Source organism: Centropristis striata, chromosome 9 (genome assembly GCF_030273125.1).
Source record: "Centropristis striata isolate RG_2023a ecotype Rhode Island chromosome 9, C.striata_1.0, whole genome shotgun sequence".
Taxonomy (NCBI): domain Eukaryota; kingdom Metazoa; phylum Chordata; class Actinopteri; order Perciformes; family Serranidae; genus Centropristis; species Centropristis striata.
In genome coordinates, this window is record NC_081525.1 from 31,530,857 (window position 1) to 31,552,555 (window position 21,699).

General features: G+C 39.8%; 1 protein-coding gene and 1 long non-coding RNA gene across 4 annotated transcripts in view; one reads left to right on the top strand and one right to left on the bottom strand.

The window, feature by feature from the left end:
• Positions 1–16,957, bottom strand: part of adgrl4 (adhesion G protein-coupled receptor L4) — a 29,343-nt gene extending 12,386 nt beyond the window's left edge. Inside the window, exons 1-5 of one of the 2 annotated variants that reach the window (XM_059341878.1) lie at positions 16,648–16,957; positions 11,367–11,516; positions 7,758–7,907; positions 6,889–7,038; positions 6,436–6,506 (exon numbers count right to left, since the gene is read on the bottom strand). In XM_059341878.1, coding sequence (XP_059197861.1) covers positions 6,436–6,506; positions 6,889–7,038; positions 7,758–7,907; positions 11,367–11,516; positions 16,648–16,744 — 618 coding nt within the window. In that variant the 5' untranslated portion in view covers positions 16,745–16,957. Of the gene's footprint in view, positions 1–6,435; positions 6,507–6,888; positions 7,039–7,757; positions 7,908–11,366; positions 11,517–11,928; positions 12,004–16,647 lie in introns of those variants that run through there. The other variant, XM_059341880.1, reaches the window with a different exon arrangement.
• The window catches only part of LOC131978279 (uncharacterized), an 80,789-nt gene continuing 75,469 nt past the window's right edge, over positions 16,380–21,699 (top strand). For both annotated transcript variants that reach the window (XR_009394946.1, XR_009394947.1), the window contains exon 1: positions 16,380–16,774. This is a non-coding gene — a long non-coding RNA (uncharacterized LOC131978279). The remainder of the gene's footprint in view (positions 16,775–21,699) is intronic.

Genomic DNA, 21,699 nt, shown 5'->3' on the forward strand with positions numbered 1-21,699 from the left:
CGAAGAAGCAGCAGCGGCAGCCAATTATGAGGAAGAAGACTCTCTTAGTGAGTTACAGGATTTAGCTCTTGAAGATCCAATAAAACGCACTAAGGACTATATAGAAACGCAGCCATTTGATAAACATGCTCCACAGGAGCTTCAAGATGCTACGCCACTTCCACCAATCCTACAGCATAAAACAGTGAAAACCCGACCCCCAAGCCACAAGGGACAAGATTCACTGTATGAGTCATTTAAGGAGGAAGATGGGCACAAACCCATTGCTCGGGAAGGCTACGCACGTCCCCCTGCCCCAAGGGTATTTTTCCCAAAGCCAGAATACTCATCTGTGACTCCTGACCACCAAAAGAAACATACAGCTGCTACACTTCAATCTCCTCACCTGGCACAGAGTGATAAACACTCGCCTTCAATTCCTCAGACCCCTGATTTAGCCCAGTATCTTATGAGAAAAGAGATGGTGAGCTCTGGACTTCTTGCCTTTGATGATTGCCCAGAAAATTATTGGGCATGGAAAGCGTCTTTCCTAGCAGCCACAAGAGAACTAAACCTATCAGAGCAGGAAGAGCTCAACCTTCTGGTCAAATGGCTGGGACCCGAGTCATCAGCTCAAGCCAAGCGGATAAGGTCAGTACATGTAAATAATCCTAGAGCAGGTGTTTTTATGGTATGGGAGCGCTTGGAGGAAACATACGGAAGCCCAGAGGTGATTGAAAGTGCTCTACTGAAAAGAATAGATGATTTCCCAGCCATCTCTAACAAGGACACACACAAGCTCAGGGAATTAGGAGACTTGTTAAAAGAGCTAGAAGCTGCAAAGGCAGAGGGGTTCTTGCCTGGACTCATGTATCTAGACACGGCAAGAGGTGTGAATCCAATAATCGAAAAGCTTCCTTTCTCTCTGCGGGAACGCTGGATCACACAGGGATCCAAATATAAGGAGGATTATCGTGTCCCTTTCCCACCATTCAGCTTTTTTGTCGACTTTGTATGTTCCCAGGCTAAGACCCGCAATGACCCCAGCTTTGCATTTAACTTCTCCTCTCCCTCCAACCAATTCAAGGGGGAAAAAGTGCCAAAATACTTTCCAAAATCAACTGTGACAGTTAGAAAAACTGAAGTCAGTGCGCCACAGGCTAACACAGCCACCAAGAAAGAAGAGCCGGACAAGCAATGTCCTATGCATAATAAACCTCACCCGCTGTCAAAATGCCGTGGTTTCCGAGGAAAACATCTCGATGAGAGGAAATCATACTTAAAGGAGAACTCAATCTGTTTTCGATGTTGTGCCAGTACCAAGCATATGGCTAAGGATTGCAAGGTCACACTTAAGTGCAAGGAGTGTGAAAGTGACAGACATACCTCAGCGATGCATCCCGGTCCAGCTCCTTGGTCGTTTAGCCAGCAGGCTGAGTACACACCTGAGGACAAGCAAAGCGGGGAGCGTGAAGACCCTACACCCCCTATAGTTACTTCCAAGTGTACAGAAATATGTGGTGGCGCCCCCAAGCCTAGATCCTGTTCAAAAATCTGCTTGGTCAAGGTTTACCACGCCGACATTCCAAGCAAGTCTCACAGGGTGTACGCAGTACTAGATGACCAAAGCAACCGGTCTTTAGCAAAATCACAATTCTTTGATCTATTAGACATTGAAAGCAGTGCATCGCCCTACACTCTAAAAACATGCTCCGGCACAGTGGAGACTGCAGGGAGGAAAGCAAGTAACATCATAGTGGAGTCACTTGACGGGAAAACCAAGGTGACACTTCCCACCTTGTTGGAATGTAACTACCTGCCTGACGACAGATCGGAGATCCCAACCCCTGAGTGTACCCAATATTTTCCTCACCTCAGACCTGTGGCTGACAAGATCCCTCCACTTGACACCAGTGCTCCTATTCTCCTTCTGTTAGGCAGAGATATTTTGAGCTTGCATAAGGTTCGTGAACAGCGTAACGGGCATCACAACTCACCGTACGCCCAGCGCCTTGACCTTGGCTGGGTCGTAGTTGGAGAGTTGTGCTTAGGTGGTGTTCACCAGACAGAGGAAGTCAGCGCCTACAAGACACATGTCCTTCAAAATGGACGCTCCTCTTTCCTTAAGCCATGCACCAGCAGTATCCATATAAAGGAGAGGCTTAAAGGTCCGACCCAGCAAAGTCTTCAAGTGCTGTCACACAACAAGGAGATCTTTCAAGAGACGTGTCGAGATGGTCTAGGGGAAAGTGTATTTCAGAAAACACCTGAGGACGACAAATTAGCCATGTCAGTGGAGGATAACACTTTTCTCAGAATTATGGGAAATGAGGTATACATGGATGAAGAAAATCACTGGGTGGCACCGCTACCTTTTCGTTCACCTCGCAAGCCCCTTCCTAATAACAGAGAACAGGCTTCCCAGAGACTCCTCTCTCTCCAGCGCTCATTCAGAAGGAGATCTGACATGAAAGAGCACTTCTTTGACTTTATGGCGAAAGTCATTGACAACCACCAGGCAGAACCAGCTCCTCAACTACAGCCAGGGCAGGAGTGCTGGTATTTACCTACTTTTGGTGTATATCACCCCCAGAAACCTGGGAAAATAAGAGTGGTTTTTGATTCCAGCGCCGAGTACAAAGGAACATCACTGAACGACACGCTTCTCAGTGGACCCAACCTCAACAACACTCTAGTTGGTGTTCTACTAAGGTTCAGAAGAGAGCAAATAGCTGTCACAGCCGATGTAGAACAGATGTTCTATGGGTTCAAGGTCAGAGAGGACCACCGCAATTTCCTTCGGTTTCTGTGGTACAAAGATAATGATCCAGACAAGGAGATCATTGACTACTGGATGACTGTGCACGTGTTCGGGAACAGCCCGTCTCCAGCTGTAGCAACATATGGAATGAGGAAAGCGGCAGAACATGGAGAGACTGAACATGGTACAGACGCAAAGCATTTCGTCTTCAGAAATTTTTATGTTGATGATGGGCTCACCTCAGTGGCCAAGGAGGTTGAAGCTATCAATCTTCTGCAGCGAACCAAGGCCCTGCTGGCTGAGTCCAACTTAAGACTTCATAAGATAGCTTCAAATAGCCCAAGGGTCATGGAGGCTTTTCCTATGGAAGAACGAGCAAGTGACTTTAAGGATCTAGATTTGGGAGCAGACCCCTTGCCCCTTCAGAGGAGTTTGGGTTTAAGCTGGGAACTCCAGACTGACAGTTTCACCTTTAGAGTGTCTAAAGATGTAAAACCATTCACTCGGAGAGGCATTCTGTCCACGGTGAATAGTCTTTATGATCCCCTTGGATTCGCTTCCCCCATCACAGTGCAAGGCAAAGTATTGGTGAGAGACGTTTCCTCAGAACAGTATGATTGGGACACGCCTCTCCCACCGGAGAAAGAGACACCGTGGAAAGCATGGACCAACTCCTTAACTGAGCTGGAACAGGTTTGCATTCAGAGAGTATACATTCCAGTCTCTATGTCATGTTGTAAATGGACAGAACTATGTGTTTTTGCAGATGCTTCGACGATGGCTATAGCTGCTGTAGCCTTCCTGCGTGCCTTGGATTCTGATGAAAAATGTCATGTAGGGTTTGTGATGGGAAAATCAAAGCTCGCTCCTTATCCCATGCACACAGTACCACGCCTGGAGTTGTGTGCAGCAGTCTTGGCGGTTGAGCTGGCAGAATTGATCCAGTCTGAATTGGATGTAAAGTTGCAAGCAGTCAGGTTTTTCACAGACAGTCGCATTGTGCTGGGCTACATCCATAACAGTTCACGGCGGTTCTATACCTATGTAGCTAACCGAGTAGCTCGCATTCGGAGCTCCACTGAACCAAAACAGTGGCAGTACGTGTTGACTGATGAAAACCCTGCAGACCATGGAACCAGGCCAATTCCAGCAGCTCACCTGGCCTCATCCAGTTGGTTGCTTGGCCCTCCTTTTCTCAGTCAGCTGAGCCCAAGTCAAGATGTTGAGGCAGAATCATTCGAGCTTGTGCAACCAGATGCAGATAAAGACGTTCGGCCCCAAGTCACCTGCCTCGTAACAAAGGTCACAGAACAGTCTCTTGGAGCAACAAGATTTGAACGGTTCTCTGTTTGGAAGAATCTAGTACGAGGCATGGCAAGTCTCATTCATGTAGCCAAGTCCTTCTGCAGAGAGACTAAGTCTGATAGATGTAAGGGATGGCATCAATGCGGCCAGCCACTCACCACAGAGCACTCTCAAGCGAAGGTGCACATCTTCAAGGCAGTGCAGGAGGATGTGTATAAGGAGGAGCTAAAATGCCTAACTCAGGGCATCAAAGTTCACTGCCAAAGTCCTCTTGTAAAGTTGGATCCCTTCATTGACAAGAGTGGATTGATCAGAGTGGGAGGTCGGATACACAGGGCAGATCTGGAAGACCATGAAAAACACCCACTAATCATACCAGCTGGTCATCATGTAGCCACACTCCTAGTCCGGCACTATCATGATAAAATAGCCCACCAGGGTCGCCACTTTACAGAGGGTGCACTGCGAACAGCTGGTGTCTGGATAGTAGGAGGGAAGAGGCTCATCTCCAGCATCATATTCAAATGTGTCATCTGTAAGAAGTTGAGGGGCAAGGTTCAGGTTCAAAAAATGTCTGATCTTCCCACTGACAGACTGACTACAGACCCGCCTTTCACTCATGTAGGTCTGGACGTTTTTGGCCCGTGGAGTGTTACAACTCGGCGGATGCGAGGGGGAGCTGCTGAGAGCAAAAGGTGGGCTGTCATTTTCGCTTGCCTAAGTACAAGAGCAGTCCACCTGGAAGTTATTGAGTCCATGTCGACCTCCAGCTTCATCAATGCCTTGAGGCGCTTTCTATCCATACGTGGACCTATCAAACACCTAAGGTCGGATAGAGGCACAAATTTCATCGGTGCATGTAGAGAGCTGCAGGTTAACACAGACGACCCTGAGATCAAAAACTACATGCAAGAGCAAGGCTGCACATGGACCTTTAATGCACCCCATTCCTCATACATGGGAGGAGCTTGGGAGAGGTTGATAGGGGTGGTTAGACGGATCCTGGACGCACTGCTGGTGAAGGATGGACCTACCAGACTGACCCACGAAGTCCTAACAACATTGATGGCTGAGGTAATGGCCATAATGAACTCCAGACCGCTGGTCCCAATCTCATATGATGCAGAGATACCTGAAATGCTCTCACCTGCCACTCTCTTAACCCAGAAGGCGAGTGGTAATCCTGCACCTCCAGGAAACTTTGAGTTGGATCACCTATGTAAGGTACAATGGCGTCAGGTTCAGAGCTTGGCAGACTCCTTCTGGAAAAGGTGGAGACAGGAGTACCTGGCAACTCTTCAGCCACGGAGGAAGTGGACTTCGGAGAAGCCTGACCTCCAGGAGGGTGACATTGTTTTGATAAAAGACATTCAAGCAAAACGTAATGAGTGGCCTCTTGGTCGGATAGTTAAGGCCATTCCCAGCTCAGACTCCAAGGTCCGTAAGGTTATGGTGAAGACTCTTAGCCAAGGAGTTCTTAAAGAGTATCTTAGGCCCATTAGTGACGTTGTTTTACTTATACCTAAGGTAACAAGTAAATAGTGGTATAACATATGTATACCAAGCGGGGAGTGTTCTGACTCCTGTCAGTGTCTAAATAATGTTTAGTGGCCCCCTAGTGGTGTGTCAGGGTTTTTGCGCATAAAAGGTCTGGCTTGAGAAGTGGCCTACATAACACACGCAGGCTGTGCTCCACCAGGTTGTTGTCTAGGCCTTGGAGTAGATCCATCAGTAAGTATGGCTTTTGTTAGCTCATTTAAGTTGTTAAAGGTTACAGTAAATAATTAAAGTTACAACCTTTTATGTTTAGTTGGTAAAATAATGCTTACAATGCAAATGCTAACGGTTTCGTAGCTATTGACATAGGCGGATTCAATTCATTGTCAGGCCTCATTCATGTCATATGTTATGTTTATGTGTGAATCATTATCACCATTTACTGTGTTTACACTGTTACTTACCTGTAAGAGCATACGGTAAAAAGATGTGTGTATGCCTTATTAATATTGTGTTGTACTTACCCGGTTTATAACCTGAAAGGAAAGAAGAAAAGTGTGACCAGTGTTGTTGCATATATTTAATTTCAATTGTAACATTTTGTGTATTTTCATTGTGTTGCAGTTTTACAAAAAAGTCTCAGAGGATTTCAGTAAATCGTTCTCAACCTGGAATCACGCCTACTGGGTCTTTCTTGTTAGCTATCTGTCTACAAATACAGCTCACGTATAAGCCAGGACAGAATAGTGGTGTTGGGTGTCCTTGTACCTGAACAATATAGTGTCACTCTGCTTCACTTCATGTTTATCTTATTTCTCTCCAACAGAGGGCAGTGTCATTATATCTAAATTTTTTTACCTTATTTGGCTGATATCCTGAGGAGGGGTACTTACATATTCAAGTGTTTTGTTGACAGTCTGTGTGATGCACCCGATGTTGTCATGGCAGTACTTTTTGGGATGCTCTGGAAAACAACAATTACTTAAAGTGTCTCTTTGATTGCTGAATGTTTTTCCATTATTTCACCAGGATAAGACATGTTACAGTAGAGTCTGAATTACATATTCTGTGATCAACGTAGCTTAAAACATCAGAAAACTTAAGATTGCACTGTTTACTTGATGTATTGCATAAGAGATTCTCCCCTCAAAAGTGTTTAAAATTCAATTCTCTGTGTGTGTGTGTGTGTGTGTGTGTGTGTGTGTGACAGAGAGAGTAAAAAAAAAAAAAAGATGAAGAAAGATGTATGTCCTTGGATGTAAGTACCACTGCGGGTGTGTGAGTGTGTGTGTGTGTGTGTGTGTGTGTGCGCTTGTGCATGTGAGCTTTTCCATCCTCATACCGACCTTTACATCTTACACCTCTCTCTGGATGAAAGTGCTTAGTGCCTGAAGTTGGGATGTAATCACGCTGACAGGTGCAATAGAAAGATCCATTCGTATTATGGCAGTGTGAGTTTGGTCCACAGACCGGTCCTGACTTGCATTCATCAATATCTGAAAGGTGCAAATGAAGAGTTCAGCTCCAAAAGAGGGTAAACAATATGATTAAAGCCACATTCTCAACGTAATATAAACTAATATACTAAATATAAATGTTAGCAGACACTTTTATTTATGTCTGTGCAGTATTTTCACTTCAAAATGAGTGAAAATAATGCTGGAAGTGAAGTTAATGATTTATTTTTATACAAATAAAGAATGTGGAATACATACTCCTACTCATTTAATTTAATACTCTGTATAATTGATTCTGGAGGAAAAAAACTGCTATTCTTGCATGCATGTTTCACATTTGAATATTCATAAATCAGCTTCCAAAATCGGCTCCATGCTTCTGCGCTGTATTAAATGATGTGTGCCATCCGGTTGGATATCTGCAGGAATACTTCATGCAACATGGGGTAGAGGTGTTGTTCTTCTATTGCAAATTGAGCAAAAGGTCTCGGGTGGTTACTCAGAATAGCAGATGGGAAGGAAGTGAAAGGCCGAGGGGAAAAAATCACCTCCAACATGTTTATCCTCCTCACTACAGTGAAAGAGAAAACAGCTCACATACTCAGTCCTGACGCCCTCACAGCTGTGTGGTAACTGCTCTCCAACACATACTACATAATATCTGGCCTAGCAGTATGTGAGGTCCTCTGCCAGAGCAGTACGTGACCAAATGTAATTTCTGTACATTTATAGTACTGAGCGAGTGAATCAGGCATTACCGATGCATTCGGTGCCATCGTTGGGCTGGAACTCGGCCAGTCCTGTCGATGCGTATCCAGAGACACATGTACAGTAGTAGCTGCCCGCTGTGTTGGTGCAGTTCCCCCTGTCCCCGCAGATATTCGTCACATTCTGGCACTCGTTATCATCTGTGGTGAGAAAGACCAGGAGAGAAAGTAAACTGAGTAAGTTGCTAAAATGAGAAAATAAGATTTAAAAAACACATTATGTGGGCTTAAAAACCTTTGGCCTCTTTAAAAAAAACAACTAAAAAAACAAATTAGATGAGCAAAGAAAATAAAACACATCTTTGCAGATTTAGCTGGCTGCTTTTATGTTGCTGTGATTTGCCCAGGCAGTGCAATTATCACCTGACCAGCAGGCTAATGACACAAACAACAGTTCAAGATCACTTAGATGTACTCCTCATTTTTATTACAAATACTATTAAAAAGAATCACCTGCTATTCAAATGTGTTTTTATTTAAAAAAAATAATAAAAGAAACAGTTTCATTCAGACACTAAATGTATTATTTACATTTAAAAATAGTTTTGGCCACAGTAGAAGAGGAATTAAATGATTAAAGCTGTTATTTAGTCGATGTCTCCACTGTGTTGCATGGCAGGGGAGATTACTGTTGGTATCATTTTCTCCCAATATATTATTTAATATTGGATTTGGTTTCTAGTTCAGAAAAATATAAGTGATATGAGATCATTATGGAACCACAATGGTGCAGTTGGGCTTCAAGTATTTTGGGGAGCAGTTTTTTGTTTACACTGTTTGAAGATTGAACTGCTAATATTTAGTGCAAGTGTATCCAAGGTGAACCTTTCTTTGCTTAAAAAGGGGCAAGGCTGATTTCAGTCTGAATTTGATGAAGAAAAAATTCTTTGACTGCTGAAAATTCTGCGAAAATGGCGAGACTGTCAGAAAGCTCTTGCACAAACTGATGTTAATCCACCGTGTTAAACTCAAAATAGTGCACTCAATTATCTCTGCTTATTAAAAAGAATAACACCACAAAACACCTACATTTGCATGGTGTGCTTAGAACAAGCAGTGGTCACATTTCTTAGCACAAACATCTGTTTTCAAAAAACAGAAACCAGAGCAAGAAAGGAAACCGTTACCGTGGATTCGTGAGACTTATTTCAGAAATAAAAATGTGCATTTCCTTATAATAATCCATGTATTAATGTTGCGGAAACTAACTCCATACAATCCCAGGAGCAGCAGATATAAACTTATTTGAGATCAATTGGTTTTGTCTCAGGCTCAACTAAATTATTCTAGTCTTGGTTAAAGACTTGGCTGCTTCTAAATTCTATGCAATTTCTATTGTTCATATGTGATTGTTGAGCAGTTGGCAGATGTGGATGAAATAAAAAAACAAAAGTCCTGCATTTTAAATCTCTATTGAGTAAAAGTACAAAAGCATTAACATTAAAATACCAAAAGTAAAAGTACTTTTGCAGATTGGCCTATTTCATATATATATTTTATTAATGGATTATAACTATTTTTGCATTTATGTGTAAGCATTACTGTTGCAGCTGATAAAGGTAAAGCTAATTGTAATTACTTTATTCACTGCTGGGTAGCTTATTTCATAATAATACATCATATATTTTATATTTTGTCATAATCTTCGATTTAGATAATAATAATCTAACAATCTAAATCTAAAAAGTAACTTTAGTTATTGAATCTATGTAGTAAAAAGTTAAAAACTGGGAGAAGTAGAAGTATAAATTATGGCAAATTGATACTAAAGTACTGTTCTTGATTAAAACTACATTGTAGTTAGTTACATTTCCCCACTGGTTATTTGCCTTTAATTCTGAGAAACTTTAATCAAATGAACTGAAATATTTACTCTTTGTTGCTCAGGTTAAGGAAGCAGTTTATTGCGGATGTGTCAGTGGCCCAAGCATCACAGAATGTGCTGTTTCTGCTCAAACGCACCTTCCGTCTCTGATCTTTCTGTTTATTGGAAATGACCTGGTAAGACTTTCCACTGTTGTTTTCACTCGTCTGTGATGGACGCGTTGCTCTTCCTCTCCTCTGTACCTTTTGCACAAAAGCTGTCCGGGAAGGGAAATCCTCTGCTCTAATGAGAGAGGTGACTCAAAGGGGAAATACCTCCACGGCACACGGGACCCTTGAGCCGTCACTGCTGCACAAACACTGCAGCCACATGTTTTATGATTCACTTTGATGCCTTTGTTATATCTCTAAGTAGAGTAGAGGGCTTCTGTTATTTTGTTTTTGAAAAAAAAAATGAATGGATAAGCTAAACATTTCTGTGAATCACATTATTTTTTCTTGTACAACTTTCAATAGCAGTCATTATATATAAAAAGCCAATAGAACATGAACTAATTCATAGCACAATCTGTGACATTTTACTAATAATCACTTTATTTCATGATTTTCTTTTTTGTCATTTAACCAACTCTAAGTGGTTATTTTTAAACCTGCTACTAAATAATGTCTCCATTACTTCATTCTGCCTTTTTGTTTTAAAATCATTCACCACAGTGTTTGTACTACTCACATTTTGATTTACTTTTGGCCCGTGAAAATATGTAAGCAGTACTGTGATTGTGATCAAGATTGGTCAGGAAACAAAAAGAGTTCCAGGAATTCTAAACAATCCCAAAACAAAACAGGAGTAACAATGCTGACTGAGAGGCAATGCTGGCCATTAAAAATGTTACTAATAAAGCTGTAGCGCGGAGATATCCTTTCACATTGCAGTGTTTTCTCTGTAATTAACTCTCAGTGAGTTGAGCTGCCAACGAGCTGGTGCGGTATACAAAAAATGGCAAGTTCCAAACCACCACAGCTGCTCCAACAAATAAAAACTGTATCTCAAAGATAGTATACTGGACAAGAACACACAAACATGCTGAAATTACATACACAGATCTCACTGAAACTCACTCAAATGGTGCCTTCATCTTATGAAATGGCCATTCAGCTCAATCACAAGAATAAAAGCAACATTTTATGGTAAAAATAAAGTCTCATTGTGTATAAAAATCACTAATTCCCTTCTAAGTTTGTGGTATAGGAAATGCAACATACTTGCTTTACCATATTCTGGTACATGTGTGATTTTATTTAGGCGCTATCCCTCTCATATTTTTGAGTTAATACAGTTAAAACAGTTGCAGAAAAGCAATATTGTACAGAACATACAGATTTTTGATAATCAAATGTGCATGGAATGTGTTTTCTATCTGTTTATGTGCGTCTCTTTTTAAATTTGAAGAAAAGTTGAATGGGGTTTTGTCACGAACAAGCATCTTAAGAAGCTTTAACGCATCTTGTGCCTGATATATTTTTAACTGCTTCCATCCTCTTTATTTTTCTGCACTGCACAGTCAACCGCCATGCCCTAAATAAAATGTTAAATTAAGCCACATGTGTACAAATGTTGGCCTCATGCTTCTGTCTGCTTATGTTGAGCAGCCACAAACGACAAAGGCTTCTTAAAATAGTCAAGGTTTCCATGACAGCTACGCACACAAGGTTGTACTCTTACATCATTGAAAAATACTCAGTAACACATGAGTGGCTTTGTGTGTTTATATTCACCGTTGCAAAATGTCGTTCCATCTCCAGTATATCCATGGTTGCAGAAGCAGGCGTCTTTTGATCCGTTCAGGGCCTTGCATGTTGCAAGTTGGTGACAAGAATCACAAATGTCAGAGAGGCTGCATGGGTCCATCAGACTGGAGAGCCATGCTGCGTAAACACAAGAGTGAGTAGGTTTAACTTATGCCATGAAAGTAAGAGTTCAAATCATTTTGTGATGCCACTGCTGTCTCTTTTAACATGTGTGGTTCCAGTAAAAATGTCATTTTTATCTCTCCGGTTAACCTGCTGCTCACAAAACCACACAGGATCTACTGAACTTATTTACTGAACACAGAACACACACGTTTAAAATACAGCTCACACGGCCACACAATCTGTTGTAAATAAAAACACCAATCATCATTTTAAAATTGACAATTTTATATAAAGCTCAGCTGCTGCCCCATCCCATTCCACAAAGCCACCCTAGCTTAAAAGTAGACCCCATAAATACAGACACATCCACCACTGCCTCCCTGTAATACACCTGCCATGCTAGAGGATAGGTAAGCTCACGTACCTGTCAAAAGTACAAGTTTCATTGGTGACTTGAGTAAAGACTCCATACTTGCGCTGGGTCTCGATTCTACTTTTAGTTCAGACTGTGGTGGGCTGGCTGGTGACGTAGCTCATTTCCTTGCATCAGTTTTCCTGTTTCCTTAAACCTGGCCCTTCCTGTCTTGATCTTTAATCTGCTTTGAAAAACACGTAGCCTGCTCTCTTCACCAAATCACTCCAGCACCGGGCACACTTTCTCATTTGGTTCCACTTTACACCGAACATAAAAGAAGATTCAGCAACATTCTGTCACTTTTTTGTTGCGTTGTTGACACTGTGACCCATGTCGCCATTTTGGAGTCCTCCACACCATTGTTCTCACTTGAACATGTACAGTAGGTTGTGTAAACACAGGCCAAAACAACACCAACTCACATCACGGAAGGACGACCCCCTCCCTTCCGCACAGGACTGTACACACACACATTCCAGTGTTGTGTGTCTTCCAGTGACCATCTTCAGACTGAGGCCGAAATATCCGTAACTCTTCCAGAATTTTACTGCTGAAACAAACTGGGAACAGCCTTTATATTTCACTTTATATACTCAGTAATGTAATGCAGATTTTTTAGTATTTCATGTAAAATTCTCACTGACCCACTTTAACTTTTTTTTCTCTTTAGAAAAGAAAGTTAAAGAAAATGTTTCATGGATGCAAGTCCAGTTAAAACAATGAACACATTTTTATTTCTGATTTTCTTTCAATATATCAGGTTAAGATACCATGTGTCACTTGTAAAGCTGTTGAAACATTGTGCTGTTTGCTATTGTTCACATTTCTATGCACAGTGCCTTAAAAAAGACTATCAGTATCTATTTCAATCAGTGCGACTGAAGTGGCTGAACAGTGGTGTTGTACAAAAACGGCTGTATAAACAGCATTTTACAGCCCTTTGTGCTGCAGTTATATAGTGAGTGTGCCTTTGAAGATAAGCTATAAAATAACACATTTTACTTTTGTTTCTCTGACACCTGCCAAGGACTAATGACCCCATTCTCTGAGCGGGAAACGATCAGGGCTGGGCGCTGTTTAGTCTTTGCTTGTGAGCTACTGACCCACACAAAACAAAGTTGTGTTAGGTTACCTAATGGCATATGCCAGGTTTCTTCAAAGCCTCAGAAAGATCCATTTCAGGTGCAGATATTTATAATTTTCCTAATCCACCACGCCCATGAATGTCAATACTCAGGATTGTTTTTTAAGGTAGAGTTTAACCGGCAGTGGCAGTTAGGAAACAGGTGAATTCAAATGTGAAACAGTGACAATAGTCAAAAAAGAGAAGTAGCCATTCAGGTGTAACTGAGGTCTTTTCAAACTGCCTTCTACTTTTGGCACACAAACACATTCATTGATGAATAGTTTCACTTGGAAGATAAGTTCTTTGTTGACTGTATTGCGATCTGTGGAGGCGGTTTGAATTGCTTAGGCAAGGCGTTCAGTTTATTGCTGAGAAAGGCAGCTGCTTTGAATGACACCATTAGAATTGCGCAGCATTACTGTCCTGGGAAAGTGCTCGGTGAAAACCACATCTGAATGTCTCGCTCTGACACTCTCCTAATGCTAAGGAAGGAAGTGATGTTGTCTAGAACAAACCTGGACTGATTGCACCCTTCCTCCTCCGCTTTTTTGTCTCAGGAAATCTCTCATTTAGAGAGAAATTCGTAAAGCTCACAGGAGCTTGCTCGCTCCACAATGACATTGTAAAAAAGACACCTAAGAGAAAAGATCTCTTCAACTGTGTGGAGGCAGTCTTGTGTAAATGTTTCCTCTTTTCCTTTCCTCTCTCATGGATATGGAAATTTTGACTCTGCAGCAGCAGAATTTTGCGTGGGTCTCCGTGTGTGCGAGTGAGCAAACGAAGAGTGTTGTTTATGCTATTCAGGCGATATTGAGATTTGCAATACAGAGTACACTGGAGAATCTATTTTGACACCTCTCACACATATCTATTCTGATGTTGGCCTTATGTTCAGCCATGATGGGGAGGACTGAACGCTGGGGCACAGATGGCAGCAACTGTCTCATAAACTTGCAGCTCTTGAATATTTCAGTGCACAAGGTTGAAGAGACAAAGTATGCTCTCTGCGCGGGTTCAGAGCTGCCAGCTGCCGTGTGCGTGGAGAACAACATTTACATTACACTTAAGTATAGATGGCGCTGCTCTAACAAAACAGTCTGCAGTTCATTCAGAGGAGATATCCATCCCTGAACAGAAATAACACCTGACAGGCATTACAAGAGCAAAAGGCAGTAACTTCAATTTTGGTTGAAAATGAGATTTTGTCATTTTTTGTTTGTCAGCGTTTGGTCAGGGGAAGATAAGAGGATCAAGAATATCCTCTTATAAAGTCAACAAATCACCACAATTTCAGGAGTCTTTTACAAGCTATTTGGCTGACTAGTAAAAAGAAACCTTAGAGGCATTTTTGTCAGCTTATGTGTTTTGAACTGGACTTCTGGAGGCCAAAAACTCTCTCTGTTAAATACATATAACACAGGAACAGAACAATACCCACAGTCCTATTATTAATCATATAAGTAAATAAATATGTGTTTAGCAAAGCTTTGCACCCTGTGCTCCATATATGTGTTTATGCTGAAAGGTTTTGACTGTTATAGGAAATAAGAAGCTAATAATCCACAAATAAAAAACAACAAAAAAGTCTATGTCCTTACTTGGTCTCACATTATTCCTAAAATGTAGTTCTAGCAAGAGAAACTATTTTAATGACTAAAATGACTGATGAATGTTTAATAAATGTCATTTAAAATATTAAGGGAAAAAGTGAGAAGAAAGCCATTGGCAGGTTTAAATTGTTAATATTTCTTATTACTGCCTAAAGATTGAACCCGCTTGATTAATCAAGATAGAAAAATGCAATTTTTTTCCACCACAAAATTGAAGAATATGTAAAGACTGGACATTTAAAGCTACTTATGACAGCAAATGTGCTTATTAAATATTGGTTGTTACCTGAGGTGGAATGTAACTAAGTACAATTACTCACTGTAGGCCTACTTAAGTACAATTTTAACGTACTTGTACCTACTTTACTTGAGTATTTTCACAACTTCATCTACTTCACTACATTTTAGAGGGAAATATTGTACTTTTTACTCCACTCCATGTAGCTGCCAGTTTAAGTTACTTTTCAGGTCAAGATTTAACATGAAAAAATATGATCAATGTAAAATGACTACGCATGTTTATAAATTAAACCAAATAAAAGTATATTAAGCAGTTAAAATGAGCCCCATCAGGACAACAGTAAAATGCTGCTTACATAAATGTGTCAATAATAATAATACAATAATATATTGTGTTATACAGTACTGTGCAAAAGTCTTCGGCAGGTGTGAAAAAATGCCTAGAGGAATTGATGCTGGTTTGAAGGCAAAAGGTGGTCTCACCAAATATTGATTTGATTTAGATATTTCTTCTGTTCACTCACTTTGCATTTTGTTTATTGATAAAAATAAACTATTAACATTTATATCTTTGAAAGCATTCCTAATTTACAGTGTTTTTTCACAACCTGAGTGAGTCCATTCTGCATAACGAGTACTTTTACTTTTGATACTTTAGGTACATTTTGATGCTGATACTTTGGTGCTTTAACCAAAGTGAGTTTTGAATGCAGGACTTTCATTTGTTGTGGAGTAATCTGCAGTGTGGTATTAGTACTTTCAACTAAGTAAGGGAACTGAATACTTTTTCCACCACTGGGTCTTACCCCTGTTGAGGCCTAGTCACATTAACATTTAAACATTTCACGGAGATTAATTTGATGCACAACATATTGACACCCCTTCTAATGCACAACATGGGTCAAAAATGACCCTCATTCATTTCCCATGTTATTTAATACTTGCGGTGTGTTTTTGTGCTCCATCTTTTGATATCAACTTATTTTATGATTGACTATTCCAAGTATTCTTTAAATATCTTATTTTGATAACAACAGATCATTATTTCCATTTTGCTTCTCATACTTTATGAAGAAAAAAAGTTTTTGTATTATTACATACCTAACTACTTGGCTAAGTAGCTTTCTAAGCTAACTACTTAGCCAAGAAAGTTAGCTAAGTAGTTAGCTTAGCAAGCTACATAGCTAAATACTTAGCCAAGAAGTTAGCTTAGCAAGCTACTTAGCTTGTTCATTAGAAGGTTAGTGACACAAAAAGGGATTTTATATAAAAATAATAAATGAAAACGTAACACTAAGGATGTATGATGATCAAAAACAATCTAATTGAGGAAAACCTGGAATACTGAATGATGAAAATAATTTATTGCAAAGCTATAGAACATAAAAACTCGCTGCATCAAAGGGTTAAGTTCAATGTAGGTGACCTCTGCCATCACGTTAGCGCAGGTGACCAATAGCAAGCCGTCTTCTCAGCGCCTTGACCTTTGAATTAACTTTATTCATAATAAAGGAAGCTGTCAAAGCACGTTAGCTACCTGTGTTGGACCTTTCACTCTCATTAAACCCTCTTCTAGTGAAAGTAAAAACTGAAATGGTGAACGGACAGTTGAGAGACCGTAGTCTACGGTTTGAAATAAAGAACTTATGTGTTTGTTTTTCCGTTAGCTAGTTGTTGTTATGTTAGCAAATTTTACCGTGAGTCAGTCAGTTCTGACCCTCAACAGTTGTCAGTAATCCCAGGTAAACTCACCTGTGTTTGGTGTCGTTTGTTTTGCTTGTGGAGATGGAAGACAAGATGAAGGTATCAGTGGACTTCTTAACAGCTTCTTAACAGCAGTGGACTCCATTGACCGCACCTAACGTCAAGCTAGAGGGTGGTAAGTTTGAAACACACTCATAGAAAGCTAACTTTGCTACTTGTTCGTCTCTTGTTTATAAACTCAGACTTAGCTTAGTTTCTGACAGGTCATATGTTAATGACTGGCTGGCCGAACAATGGCGCATGTTGTTTTTGTTTACTAGAAACTACACGTGTTTTTTGGGGCGACAAGACAAGACATGTCTCCAAAAAACTGAGCTAATATGGCAACATTTTGGATATGAAGCCGACGAAAGAGCTGAGGTGAACTACGATGTGGTGGAAAAAGTATTCATGTCCTTTACTTAAGTAAAAGTACTAATACCACACTGAAAATACTCCACTACAAGTAAATGTCCTGCATTCTAAATTTAGTGAGTAAAAGTACAAAAGAAACGGCATCGGTATGTACCTAAAGTATGAAAAATAAAAGTACTCTTCCAATCCAATCCAATCCACTCTATTTATTTAGCACGTTTATAACAAACACAGGGTTTTCAAAGTGCTGTAAATAAACAACAAAGGCTCAATAAAAAAAGACAAGTACACAATAAAACATTAAAATACAATATGGTAAAATAGAAAAAAATGGAATGAAATTAAAATAAATAAAATACACTACTCTTAATGCAGAATGCACCCATTTAGACTGTTTTATTCTAAATATATAATTGTATTATTGTTATTGATGCATTAATGTAAGCAGCATTTTACTGTTGTCCAGCTAGGGCTAATTTTACCTGCTAAATATACTTGTAGAAATAGTAGTATAACGTTGCATATGTGGAAATCCTCAAGTAAAATACAAGTACCTCAAAATTGTACTTAAGTACAGTACAGTACTTGAGTACAGTTACATTCCACCACTGGTAGTGAGATATTGAGAAGACATGACAGCATCAATAATGGCGTCTATATCATGCCTGTAGCGGTCGCCATTGTTGCTATTTCTCCATCTTGGTTCTGGTTGGAAACGTTTGTAGTCCTGCCCGTGGTCCTCATTGGATTGATTGCTTTTTAACCGATTAAAAAGCAGTTTCATGTCATGATGCCAGAGTAGGCAGTCTGCCAAGTGGAGTGGGTGGATTCACAGGTCTTGACCCAGTTAAGTAATACCTTCCAGTTTGACCTCCAGTTCTGCTGCTTTACTGTCACTACTGCAGATGTGAAGGCCGACAGGAACTTGCGATGTTAAAGTGTTGTTTGCAATAAGTGTGTCTGCACCACCCATACACTGTATTCTTCCTGTACATTAAGAGGTGTAGTGGAAAAAAGAGAGGGGTTTGGCTCTCAGTTCAAGCAGCTGCCTTGTGGTCACGAGTCTGGTTAGGGTGTGCTTCCTTTCACATCTGGACAATAGGAACAGAACAGCAAACAGCATTCTCCTCTTCAGCCTGTCTTCGTTTGTAATGTAAAGGGCCACATTGTTGTATAACTTCTATATACTAAGGGTCTCTAACTCTCAGTTTTACCTTTTTTTTACATTAATGAACACTTTATGTAAATGTCACTGTGAATGTAGTTCAGATAAATCTGACTTTATTTAAAATTATGTCCAAAGTTTCTAAGGTTTCTACATATTTTGCCACCAAGGACATGATGGTTTAGTTCTGTGCAGCACTTAGAGTAATATAATAAATCAAATATTCAGCAGTCATAAAGTCGAATGCAGTTGTTGATTTTGAATAGTAACAGCTGGACTCTCAAAACTTTCTCCACTGATTTTCAAAAAGCCTTTCATACACAAGTGGCCGAAAGCCTGCATGCTATTTACAGACTAATACCGCCAAACAGCGAGCATACGAGCGGTGATTCCTCAACCGAGTTAAGCTTAAGAGATGCAAGGTTTTCAAGGCCACATGTATCCATTTGTTACACTGGAGTGTTCAAGGCCGGTGAAGCTTCTATTTGCTAAATTGTTTTTAGAGTCAAAGTGGATGACCCTGGAAGTATACGACAGGTTTTAATAACACACTTGAAACCACTTGGCGTAATTGTAAAAGTAATTGAATAGGTCGCTGGATCAGAGTTCCTGTGTGTGACTATGAGGGAGTGGAATAGGGTCAGTCGTCTTGGTCTGCAGTCTGGACATGTGGTGTACTGTGCAACTGACCAACACATACTTCATAATGAAAAGGTGCTTTATTTTGCTTACTTGAGAGGAGGACTTCTGATCATTTATCTAAAAAAATAAATAGGAAAGTGGCTCAATACTGTTTTCTTCGTGCATTCCCTAAAGCAGCCCAGCTTCACTTTGAAGGGGTCAGAATCAAGTCGTCTAAGAGTGAATAACATCGGTTGGCTTTGCAAGTACAAAGTCACACAGAGAGCTTTTCTCCAAGTTAGATTTTTCAACTTTTAGCCCTCCATTTTTATGTCATGTTGTAGAATATTAGTCATCTGGTAAATATACCAATAAGATGTTGTGTAAATGCCAAATGATGTCTCTCATTGCATGAGGAGGAGAACATCCAGGCTGAGTGAAGGGAATAAATGTAATGTGGATCAGCGAGAGTCATTCTGAACTAAATGTACCAGTTCTGATAAGTGCACATAGTGAAAAACACTTTATATTCTCCCTTTTACCTTCTAGTTTTACTGGATATGCTCACTTGCTGCTTGTATTTCAGTATTGTGTAACAGTAACTAGGGTTGTAAAGACACTAACATTTTCAACTCGATACGGATACTCAGCAAAATATTCGATACTAGATACCATTTTCGATACCACCAGGATAAAAACAAAGACCCCAAAATTTAACAGAAATATTTTGATTAACAAGAAAAATGCAACATGTTAAAATTAACAGAACCACAGGTTAAATATTTATAATAAAAACAGTTGTGCAAAAAGAAACTGCAACTATGATAACAAGCTTCAGGTCTGATGTAGTGCAAAAAAATAAATAAATTCAATAAACAATAACAATGAGAAGAATATTTTGAGGTTGTATGCTGTGCACAATTTTAGACAAGCTTGATAAAAAAGAGGTAGAGTCGGCTGTGTGTGTTGCTGTTTGGTTGCAGGTTGACTTTTCTCTGCTTCATTCTGGGACTTCAAGAGAAAAAAATAACACTTTTCAATCACCAACATTTATGTAAACTTATTAACTATCGATACTTTTGAAAAATAGTATTGTATCCGGATACAACATATCGAAACTTTTTTGAGTATCGATACTTTTGACAACCCTAACAGTAACGCAAGGCCTTTAGTTGCCATCAGTGGCAACCACTTTTTAACATGGACAGCAAAAAGTAAAATGTGCGGCCCAAAATAAATACATTTTAAATATTTGTTGCATTAGTGGTATTTAAATATTGCTGTTACAGTCAGAAGCAGAACCAGACAACACTGCATGTTTGTTGGTCATGTAATTGCATGCTCACAGTCATCAGTTTTAGAGACCATGGCCAGCAAATTAAGCTGATTGACTGTGGGGTGAAAAGTTCCACTAACCAGTCAACATCACAAACAAATGTGCAAATTGATTCAGCTGACAAAGAATCATGAACCTGACCGAGAAACAGAAAGGAAATTTGTGAAGTCTTGGGAAGCCAAGTATCCTGCCAGCTTTGAGCTGGACAGAGGATTAAATTGCACAACATACACCTCAATGTGTGACACATCTAGTTAACTAGTTCAAGGTAGCACACTGTTCTACTTACAAATACTTACTGTGCAAACTTTTTTTTATGTCACATTTGAATTTAGCTGACGTTTAACTGCATAGTATATTAATTACTCAAATTAAAGGACTCCTAAAAATTGCAACTCTATTGTTAGTTCTGACAACCAAAAGCTGATGACCTTTAAAGGTCAGTGTTGAGCACTACTTACATATATAAAATAGTATGTTGTTTTTATTTTACAGTCAAAACATTGCCCTGCACATGAAGCGTGAGCCAGTGGACCTAAAGTGAAGCTATAAATTATGTTCAGGAAATCGGACAAAGCGTCTATATCGTACAGCCCCTGGATGTCACATGGCAGAAAATAAATAGTGATGTGACAAAAGCACATTAATGCATAAAAATGAATTGTTTTTGCTTCCAAATAAATATAATATTCCAAATACATCTGCATACAAATCAACATTTTGTCACTCTGGGGGGCCATCGTACCGTCTCGACCCACATCTTTCTGTTTCTCTGTTTGTTTATGGGTAATTGACGTGGACAGACCATTTAATGAAATAGCCAAATAAATAAATAATGCAACAGAAGGAATGGTATTTTAAAATATTACATTTAAAACATTTTTTTTTACAACTGGTACTGTTAAATTTCCAAAGGCAGTCATATTCAATAAGAGGACAGCTTGTAAAAAACGAAAGCAAAGGATATTACTAATGTGAAAAGTTTTGTGCACTATTGAGAAATATACTTTACTCTGAAATCCCTGTGCAGTTGTATACATGAAATAGACTTTGCTCTGTGTCAATTCTGCATCTGGACTTGAATTTGAAAAGGGAGCAATTTCTCCAAAGATCGGGTGCAATTTACAAATGAATTTCCTTCACGCTCGACTGCTTCATAAAGGAATTTGTCCTGACTCAGATTGAACACAGTTGAATGATCCTATACATATTCCCGACTTCTTTACAAGACGATGTTTTCCATTTTCTCAGACGCAGAAGTCTAAAATTTCCATGTTCTCAGGTGCAACAAGTGTTACTGATTGGGCCTTTTTTTCTGCCACCAACCTCTTGTTAGGTTATGGAGTGGAACAAAGTGACACTGGAAAGAGCTTGTGCTCTTTCAAGGATAAAGGGGACCCTATTGAGGTGACAAAGCTTTACACTGTCACTTCTCACAACTGCACAAAATATGATGATCAGTATGGCTTCAATATTTAAGTTTTTCAACTAATTAAATAGAAATAATTAGTGAATAGCCATGGAAATTAAATAAAACAATCTGAAAAATCTGCTTTGACATTTC